Source organism: Octopus bimaculoides, chromosome 26, assembly GCF_001194135.2.
Source record: "Octopus bimaculoides isolate UCB-OBI-ISO-001 chromosome 26, ASM119413v2, whole genome shotgun sequence".
Taxonomy (NCBI): Eukaryota; Metazoa; Mollusca; class Cephalopoda; order Octopoda; family Octopodidae; genus Octopus; species Octopus bimaculoides.
The window spans coordinates 2,319,029-2,329,943 of NC_069006.1; the positions used below are offsets into that span (position 1 = coordinate 2,319,029).

The 10,915-nt window shown below is 36.2% G+C and overlaps 1 protein-coding gene across 2 annotated transcripts in view; it reads left to right on the forward strand.

Annotated features, from left to right (window-relative positions):
* LOC106880587 (uncharacterized) overlaps positions 1-10,915 on the forward strand; it is a 68,813-nt gene that overhangs the window by 30,894 nt on the left and 27,004 nt on the right. For both annotated transcript variants that reach the window (XM_052976990.1, XM_052976991.1), the window contains exons 2-3: positions 6,120-6,328; positions 10,274-10,506. In XM_052976990.1, coding sequence (XP_052832950.1) covers positions 6,274-6,328; positions 10,274-10,506 — 288 coding nt within the window. In that variant the 5' untranslated portion in view covers positions 6,120-6,273. The remainder of the gene's footprint in view (positions 1-6,119; positions 6,329-10,273; positions 10,507-10,915) is intronic.

Sequence of the window (10,915 nt, forward strand, 5' to 3'; positions counted from 1 at the left end):
ATATATATATATACTTACATATATATAACACTTTCGCTAGGTGTAAAAATCACCTAAGTGATATTAGATATCCGTAGAACTTACTGGTTTTTATTACGTGTATCAATAACAAAGTTTTCCAATAGGTAAATAAATACAAATAAACAAAGAGTTTATTAATTTATAAATATAAATAAGAAATGGAGACTGCTGTAATTTGTAAGATGTGCCATTTGTTTGTATAAAATATTTAAATTGAATTGAATTTATAATTGTTCAATTCATTGTTTTGCTTTCCATTTCTTAAATATATATATATATATATACAAAACATTTTTATATTATGTTTTCTCATTCGAATGCCCGTTCGCTAGTCTTATTGTGTTTATGTATTGTGTTTTCATTTTTTAATTTTTGAACGCTTTCAGTTTTTTCTTCTCCCAGCGTTTTAATGTTCCCTCTGTTCTCTTATGACATTTCCGCTGTTTTAAATGCTTGCACTCGCACCCACAATGATCCTTTGGAAACTTCACTCACATTCCTTCATGAACACATTATTCATTTTCCTACTTTCGGATAAAAATAAAATTAGCAGGTTTTAGGGTCATGCATCGAGTGACCTAGAGACCCGCATGGCTGAACGGCGGCAAAAATTCTGCTTTAAGCATTCCGTATAACCCCATAATGTTTCTTTTTAGTTTTGGGGATTTTCAGAAATCCTTTACGAATCTGTGTTCCACACATGTCTGTCACTCTGAAATAATGATGTTCTTCAGTATCTTTCTCCCAATAAACATATTTAATGGCCCATTGCTGGGATTTAAGCCAAGGATTTACTTAAATTGGCTTCCATCGCCTACCCCCACCGACATCCAACTCCCACTACCAAGGTTCATATTTTTTTTACCCGGCTTTAAGCATTTCATATAACTCCTCATAGCTTTTTCCTAGTTTTTGGAATTTTCTGAATATTTTAACGAATTTGTGTTCCACACACGAAAATTCATGTTTATGGAAAAACAAAATGTAAAAATATTGCGTTATTAGGGGTTATTTGGTTGTTATTTTCAGCACATCTCACGACCACCTGATACCCTCTTTGTCACTCTGAAGTAGTGATGTTGTTCAATATCGTTCTCCCCATGAACACATTCAATGGTCTATTGCTGGTATTTAAGCCAAACTTTTGGACTGTCCGTATTTTCAAATGATTTTTTAAAACAAAATCGAAAAATTAAAAATAAATTTGTTTTTCACAGTTGTATGAATTCCAATATGTAGAATAAAAGCTTGCAAAACATTTTTAAAAATTCCAAAGAATAAAATGCTATGAGGAATTACATTGCGTGCTTAAAACAGAATTCCGCCAAAACGATTTTGAAACATTTTATCAGCGTTGTTGACGATTTAAAATAATATAGGTGAAGAAATTCTAAAAGAAATCCTTCAGTCCACTTATTCCCCCCGCTACTCTCGTAACAGCCAGTCTACCTCCATCACCATCTTTCCTCCTGCCACCAACCGATCCCCACTGCTAACCTTCATATCGTTTCACCTGGTTCCCACCTCTCCCTCCATCACCAACCTTTACCCCAACCATCATCCTCTCCCAGTCTAAATCCTCATGCTGATCGAAATGATGCCCCCAGTTCACCCCCAAGCTGTCTTTTCTGCCCCTATACAAATCGCTATTTGAAGACCATCAAATGTCACTTGTGTAACCCATCACAGGAGCTTCGTTGGCATTACTAAGGTCCAGGCTGAAAGTTTTTCAAATTGGACATGCAACCAACGTCACTTCAGCTCCCACATACTTCCCGAGGCCGAACCTTGCTCTGATGTTCAGATTCATGTCAAGGATTTTGCAGCCGCCGTCCACATATTCATGACTGCAAACCGGTCATCAACACTTCAGTCCATTCGGTTATTGTATATCATTATGTATGCCTTACCAGAAGTCCTTGATAAACATGTGTTTGGTTAAAATTATGATCAAAGATACTCACTCATGTTAAAGCAATGGGCATACATACACAACTGTGCCCCACTGAGTCGTAAAAAAGTTTTTTCACAGAAGTGGGAGAAAAAGTTAAAGAAATTCACAAAAGTCGGTTTGTTTCCTCATGACTTTTTTTTGTTTTAAATGTGTGTTTTTAGATGAAAATTTCAACAAATACATTTTAGAGTGTGTAGATTACAATTATATCTGAATTTGATATGAGAATAAAATATAGTGGAATAGTACACATACGTCTTAAAACACATCAAGTCTATTGCTCACCAAATTCCAAGATAATCGAAGTTTCACACCATTTTTGCTCTCTATAGATATCATGGAGAACGAAAATGAGAGAAAGAACTCAAGAAATCTATATTGTGTGCTGATATAGCTACATAATGTTTCTTATTCTGCTGCAATCACTGAGGCTATGTTATGAAGAGAAGGGACTTAACTGCGTAGATCTCTATGTAACTGATACCAGGTGTTAGCTGATCATTGTATGTTTTCGTCACTGCCCATCCATTGTTTAACCATTGTGACAGCACTCTTGCTATCTGCTAGTTATGCTTGTGTTGTGTGTCTAGTCTGATGTCTATCTGCCATTTGTCTATAATTGCTAAAATGCACTGAATATTTTGTGGTGGCTTTGCTCAGAAAAAAAGCAAATAGAAGATACAATTGTTGTTAGATCCAGTTCCACACAAAATCTTGAATGGTGACATTTTTTTTATGGCATCGGTAATATTCCAGTGAGTAGCGATTATCATGTTGAACTGGTTTCTTTTCCTGGCTATAGTCATCCGGGGTTTTTTCTTAAATATTCCTGCTTCACAAATGAAAATGTAGAATGTCAACTTTGAAAAATGTGACGAAATGATACAAGACAGGTGTGTGCTGTGCCATGTTGAAGTACCTTAATACCGAAGATAGTAAATGAAGTCGTGAGCTGACAGAATTGTTAGCTGGATGAAATATTTAGCAGCATTTCACTCGTTGCTATGTTCTGAGTTCAAATTCTGCCGAGGTCGACTTTACCTTTCAACCTTTCGGGGTCGATAAAATAAGTATCATTTGAACACTGAGATCGGTGTAATCGACTCGTCCCCTCCCCCAAAATTGCTGCCCTTGTTGAAACATTTGAAACAATTATATTAAAGATAGTAATGACTATATATTACTCAGGTGTAAATACCTAGGTATAAGTAGAAAACTATTCAAAGTTCAGGAGATATAGATACAGAGAGTGGTACTAGGAATATAGGGGAGTAAATGTATTGATATAGGAAACTATTTACTATATTATGGGCTGCAGATATAATAGAAATAATACATTTCTAAATCTCTCAGAGAGATTTATGCAGTAGCAGCACAATAAAGTGATAGTATGTTGTCAACTTAATGTGACAGTCTCCATGAAAGGGAAGAATGCTACTGTTATTTAGCCCTAGGAAACACCGTTTCTTGTTGGACTTGACACAGAAAGCTTACTTATATAATTTTGTTCGTTATCTTTAAGATTTATAGGAGGATGTCATGGTAGGAAAGTTTCTGTTCTTTTATCAAAATTAAGGGATTTCACTATATTATTTCCTTGTTTATTGATACTAAATAAATCCGAATTTTGTGCCAGTTTGTAATCGTTATTTAGTTCTTTATAAGATAGAGGCTTGGAAATGATCGTCGTTATATGGATTTCACCTGAAACTCATGGGAGAAGTGTCTACCTAATGTGGATCCAAAGGAGTGACCAGCAATCCAAATAGACAGTAGCTTGGTAGACAAAGCCATGAAGGATATGAAGACAGGGAAAGCCCCCGGCCCATCAGGAATAAACGCTAAGATGCTTAAAATATCTAACGGTGTGGGTTATAGTATAGTCACTCGTATAGTCAATCAAGTTGTATACGAAGGACTAATATCCAATGAAAGGCAAAGGTGATGCCTTAGGTAGAAATAATTACAGAGATATCAAATTTTTGGATCAGGTGGTGAGAGTTACGGAAAGGGTCATAACCCAACTAATTAGGAAGAGAGTCTACAAGTTTGGTTTTGTGCCAGGGAGAAGGACCACTGATGCTTCATTCCTGTTACGGCAGCCGCAGGAGAAGTACCTAGCCAAAATTAAACCCCTGTACTTGGCTTTCAATGACATGGAGAAAACCTTTGATATGGTCCCCCACTCCCTTAATTTGATGGTCAATGCGAAAACTAGGGATAGACAAGTGGATAGACAGCGTTGCTATCAGTAAGGTGAGGGTCGGCAATGAGTATAGCGATGAATTCAGGGTACAAGTAGGGGTTCATCAAGAATCAGTCCACAGTCCCCTCTTGTTCATCATAGTCCTCCAGGCAATAACGGGAATTTAAGATGAGCTGCCCCTAGGAGCTTCTCTGTACTGATGTTCTTATAGTTGATTCCCCACCAGAACTAGAGAAGAAATGTTTTCGGATCCCTCCGTTTTAGATGTCGGAGATTACGAATATGCAAGAAATCACGTTTTCAAAATTTTAAATTCAATAAGCATATAGATATGTGTATAAAGAGATAGATAGATATGAATGTCTTCCTGGGACTAAAAACAACAGTAATACTGTCTTCTATAGGACCACCATATTTAGTTGACAAATATATTTTATGGATAAACGGACAGGGATAAATAGATAGACAGATAAATAAATAGATGAATAAGTTCAAAATTTAAAATTGGGGAGGGGTGAAATTTGAGCCCCTTATTAAACTTCATAACATTAATTATTAAACATTGTTTGTTTCTCATAAAATGGTGTATATTTAATTTACATTAAATTATTATTTACGATTATTTAAGGCAGATACAAGTAAAACGTAAATTCTTTTCATTTTAATGTTTTTGTCTGTATTTAATTTCGATTTGTATATGTTCGTCAATTCACTACGATCTCTTTAAAGTAAACAAAATCAAAAATTTATATTAGTGGTGGAGAGGAGGAGGTGAAATAATTTTTATTTTTCCATATTCGTAATCTCCGATATCTAAAACGTTGGAATCCGAAAAACATTTTTCGAAAAAAATGTATTTTTCAAGGAGAGGTATGAAACTGCATTAGCCCCGAAATTTCAAACATGGAAACAAGGTCTCAAAGAGTCTGAGAGTTAACCTAACAAAAACCAAAATCTTAGTGCATAGAAAGCGGACAGATCACAAATACTTTTGGGTAGATGGCTCTGCTCGATCTGAAGAAAAGGCGTATAAGAAGTGCAGCAATATCAAAGGAAGGTTAACAGGGAAAAATAGTCCTTGGGTGTGGAAGGTGGACAGGTACAATAAACATTAAAAATGTACAGAAAATAGACTCCATCAAATGCTAGTGGGGAAATTTAGAAGTAGTTAATAGCTTTCGCTATCTAAGTGACCAAACCAACAGTGGAGGTGGATGCTCTGAAAGCCTAGTTGCTAGAATAAGAATAGGTTGAGCAAAGTTCAGAGAGCTTCTAACTCTGTTGGTAACAAAGGATCTCTCCCTCAGAATGAAAGGCAGACTGTATGATGTCTGGGTGGGAACAGCCATGCTTCTCAACAGTGAAACATGGGATGTGACTGCAAGGGATATCTGAAGGCTTGAAAGAAATGAAGTGAGTATGCTTTGCAGTATGTGCAATGTCAGTGTGCCTGTACGATGATAGATATATATACCATCATCATCATTTAACGTCTGCTTTCCATGCTGGCATGGGTTGGAACGTTTGATTGGAGTTGGTAAGACCTTCCTAAATTTAATCACTCCAAGACTGTAATGGATGCTTTACATGTATGTATGTATGTATGTATGTATGTATGTATGTATGTATGTATGTATGTATGTATGAATACCCACATACATTCATACATTCATACATATATACATATATACATATATATACATCAATTATTCAGTTTTGAGCAATGTTCTAGAAGCCAGTTTATATATTAGAACAGCTTTGATGCAATAATATTGTGTCCAAACATTGAAAAAAAGCAGAACTTTCAATTTCGTAATCTCCACAACCCGCAAGCACAAGAATTTGACATGGTAAGAATTATAAAACAAGAATTATTCAATGGCTTAAAATATCAACTGACATTTGACAATATTCTGTTTTTTTTTTTGTGTTTTGCAGTTTATAAAATAGTTGAACAGATAAATGAAAAGAAATTAAAGACAATTCATCTCTAAGAATATTTGATACAGAAATTCCTTATTCTTTGGAAAAAACCTTTAAAAAGGAAAACTCACCATTTCTCCAGACTAACCAATTCTTTCCATCTCCTGCCATGCTGCTTCTTCCATATTGGAGTATTTTCCTCATTATTTCCCCCCATTTCATTGGTAAGTTCTCTTTATTATTTACTTTATTTGTGCAATCATCATGGTTGGCTGTGTATGGTCAAAATCTTTATTTCCCTCACCTGTGTTTTCCACTTGGTTTCAAATGTATTAATATCTTGAACAATAACCTCAACTCAACTAAATTTTAACACTTGGCCATTCACACCAGCCATCCGGTTCAAATATTCCAACTGATTTATGTTCAAACTGGCCATGTCTGGTCTCTCACACCTACCGTGCAATGTCATTCTAAAAATAAGCAATCAAATCATCGAAATCTTGACGCTACAAAAGAATGCATGATTAATTCAAAACAATGAGAATAAATAAGGATTACATTTGATAGAATAATCTGAATACTAAATGGTGAAAGAGTGGAATTTGGTAGGTGGCGCTACTGTGGCAGTGTATTGTAGAGTCCATTTCTGTCTCTCGTCTTGGGTGGTCAACTTCATCTATCGTTTGTTTCAACCTTTGTCATACCAAACTATCTGAGACTGTCTCTAGTTGTTGGATATAAACTTCTTTGTTTCAAAGTGATCTAAATTAAAGCTTTCCATCAAAATTTCATGCTAATTTCAATTCCAAAAACTAGTTTAACAATGACAAAAGTCATTTTGCTAAATTCTTCATGATTTTCAAAAAAAAAATTACAGAAACAAAGATAATGTGTTTCAACAGAAATATTCTAAAATGTTAAAATGATCTGAATTAAATCATCACCATCATCATCATCATCATCATCATCATCATCATCATCATCATCATCATCATCATTCTTCATCTGTTTTCCATGCTGGCATGGGTTGGATGGTTTGACAAATTTGGTGAACCACAGGGCTACATCAATCCCGGATGGCAGCTTTGGTATGGTTTCTAAGACTGGATGCTCTTTCATCAAAATTTTATGTTCATTTATATTCCAATCACTAGATTTATAATAACGAAAGTTATTTTACTAAATTATTCGTTATTTTCAAAATTGATTGATATTTTGTTGTGTCGACGCCCCCAGGCGAAGAAGTAGGATCTCCCAAGACATAAATAGAGGTAGTCTGACCGTGGTAGGAGTGAACTGAGAGTGGACTGGCTGTTGAGTAGAGATCATCCGAAGGTGCTAGATAGCAGTAGCTTGAGACATAACACATTTACAATGTAATTCAGCAGAAATATGGTAAGAAATGGTTTAATTCTATCACCTGACTCTTGAAGAAGTTTTGCAGAATTCCCTCTGCTGCAATCAATCATTTCAACTTTGTCTTCCTGTCTGAAGACGACTCAAGACATATAAATAGAGGTGGTGGTAGTGGCCGTGGTAGGTGTGTTGAGTAGCAGTCGAGTAGCAGTCGATTAGTAGTTGTGTAGTGGTTGAGTAGAGATCATCCGAAGGCGCTAGATAGCAGTAGCTTGAGACATAACAACACTGCTGCTAAACACTATGACACGTACACATGTATACACGCGCACATACACACACACACACACACACACACACACACATATATACACATACAAGCAAAGACACAAACACATGTGAGCATAAGGATACAGATCTTAGAAGAACAGAATGGAATAAGTGGAACAAGAACACACACGAAAACGAAAAGTGTCGTTGAAGAGGCCACTGATGCGACGAAAGATTTCCGGACAATGGACATCAGTTAAAATAACAAAATAAGAACAGTAATAAATGAGCGAAGAAAAAAATATATAGTGTGTGTGTTTATTTGCACCCTCCCACACACACACAAAAAATGAGTATCCCGAAATACAACAATATTTGTTTCAACACACGATTTCACATCAGGAATCTTGCAAAACGAATTTTTTATTATTACTTTGTCTCTGTTAAGGCACATGACCTAGTGGTCAGGAAACTGGGTTCACAATCACAGGTTCATGGGTTCAATTCCTGAATTAGGGACACATTGTATCCTTAAGCAAGGTGATTCATTTCATGTCACTCCAGTCTACTTGACTGAAAACGAGTACCAACCTAATGCTTGTACTTTATTTTTTATAAGCTGAGTACACTGGGGTTTAGTGTTGGTGCAGCCCTTTTTCCCTCCAGGTCTTACGTTCTGGATGTTACACAAATTTAAGTGCAGGAGCTCTCAGAGGGTGTCTACGTCTGCTCACGACTAGACAGGCCGCTAAAACAATTGGAAAAAGCATGGTACAGCTGTTAGTCAGGTCATAGATCTCCTCACAGGCTGATGAGACCTGATACTAGAACCATGTATACAAGTACTACCTGTTTCGTGGTCAGGTGGTCAGCAACTAAGCCGGCTCCCCCACATAAATACCTTACTACTCTTGTGAGGTGGGCACCTGGAGAGCTGGAACGACCAAACATAAGACCTGTTGAAGGATGAATGAGCTTCTTGTTGGCCAATGACCATCCAGTAGAGGAAGGTTAATGGCAAACCACCCCAATATCTCTGCTAATGTCTCTGCTATGAGAAAGCCAGAATGAAGTAATGTTATGGCTTCCATCCGATGGGAGAACTCATGCTTAATTGGGAAGTATACGGTATATGTTGACGATGATGATGATGAGGATGACGACGACGATGACGACGACGACGATGACCACGACGATAAGCACGATGATGACCACAACGACGATGATGATGATGATGCTACATGCTATCAGGTCATTTTTATTGGCCAAAGGCAGCTCGGATTTATTTCTATCTGATAACGAAATACCATAATCTCATTACAATCTATGATAATCAAGGAAGAACTTAATTGCGTATATGATGAAGATGATGACGATGATGATATGGATGATGATGATTATGATAATGATGATGATGTCCTATTAGATAAATTGTTTATTGTTTTCTTGTGAGCTTTCTGATGTTTAATCGTTTCTTTTTCCTTTTCTTCTTCTTTTCCCATTGTTAGCATTGATGGAAATGTAGAAGACAATGGTAAAGAAATTTGGGACATAGTGATAAAGTAATTCTTTCCTTTGTTTTAACATCAACCACTCAGACATGAAATTTGAGTGGATGCTGTAAAGAAAACATTTATCAGAGAATGATACGATCAAATTTTTGTTTGATTCATGAACAAACATTGTATAAAAACATATTTTCTTGAGACGAAATGTTTGAAGAATTCAAATTCACATATTAATTCAGATTTTCAAGTGTTTGCAAAAATTATTTCATTATTTTACACGAGTTTTCTTCATATTACTGGGGTGGTGCCCTAGCATGGCCACAGCCTCTGACTGAAACTTATAATAGGATAACTATTCTCAATGTAAAGGTCTTTTTTAGATCTTATACTTGTTCACCCATTGGATTGTGGCCATGCTGGGGCACTGCCTTGAAGTGTTTTAGTCAACCAGATCAGCCTCAGAACTTATTTTTTTTAAGCCTGGTATTTATTCTATTGGTCTCCTTTGCCTAATCGATAAGTTACAGGCACATGAACAACAACAGCTGTTGTCAAGCAGTAGTGGGGCAGAAACACACGCACGCACACGCACACACACACACACACACACACACACACACACACACACACACACACACACACACACACACACACACACACACACACACACACACACACACACACACACACACACACACACATATATATACAACAAGATTTCTTTCAGTTTCCGTTCACGAAGTGCAGTCCCAATTCGTTTGCCAGCACTGAGGTTATAGCAGAAGACACTAGCCCGAGGTGCCACACAGCAGGACTGAAGACGGGGCCATGTGACTGGGAAGCAAACTTCTTACCACACAGCCACACCTTCACCTTACACTAATTTTCTTTCCATAACTAGGGTAGAACAGGCCAATAGCTTCCGGCTATAACCAATAATAGAATACTAGTATAACAAATCACATTGAAAAAGTGTTTTGAGTAAAAACAAAAATTGATAGTGTTTTTTTCTTCTTTCCAACTATTTTCCAGTTGCCCAGGCCACAATGTGGAATGTAACACTATACTTTCATAGAAAACACAGTTCTGTTCGCATTTCTTTGGACAAGGTTAAATATGTAAACGTAACAAGTGAGAAGGAACAAGAGTGTTTCAACACTGAATTTGAATTAGACGACGCAACAAGGCCAAGTTTTGTAAAAGTTGTCTTAGACAATGTAGCACATCGAGAAACTGCAGTATTTACTGTCAGTGAAATCACTAAGGTAAGTAAACTACAATACATATGCACAAACACACAAGCACACAAGCACACACACACAAACACGCACGCACACATTCATAACATTTCATATACACAAAATTTCAAGAAGAGCTACTAATAGTTGTATGCCATAGAGATAGAAAAATTTGGAAGATTATAATAACATGTCATGTGTCTCCATGCATATCTTTAAGCATCTATAAATCTGCCAAATTATTGTCTCTCTTCGGCATAAAAATATTAGGAACTCTTTAAAATCTTGTGTATATAAAATGACATATATCTCTGACTGTATGTAGTACTTCTTTGTTGATCGTACCTATAATGGAACAGAAAACTATATATATATATATATACATACATACATATATATATATATATATATATATATATATATATATATATATATA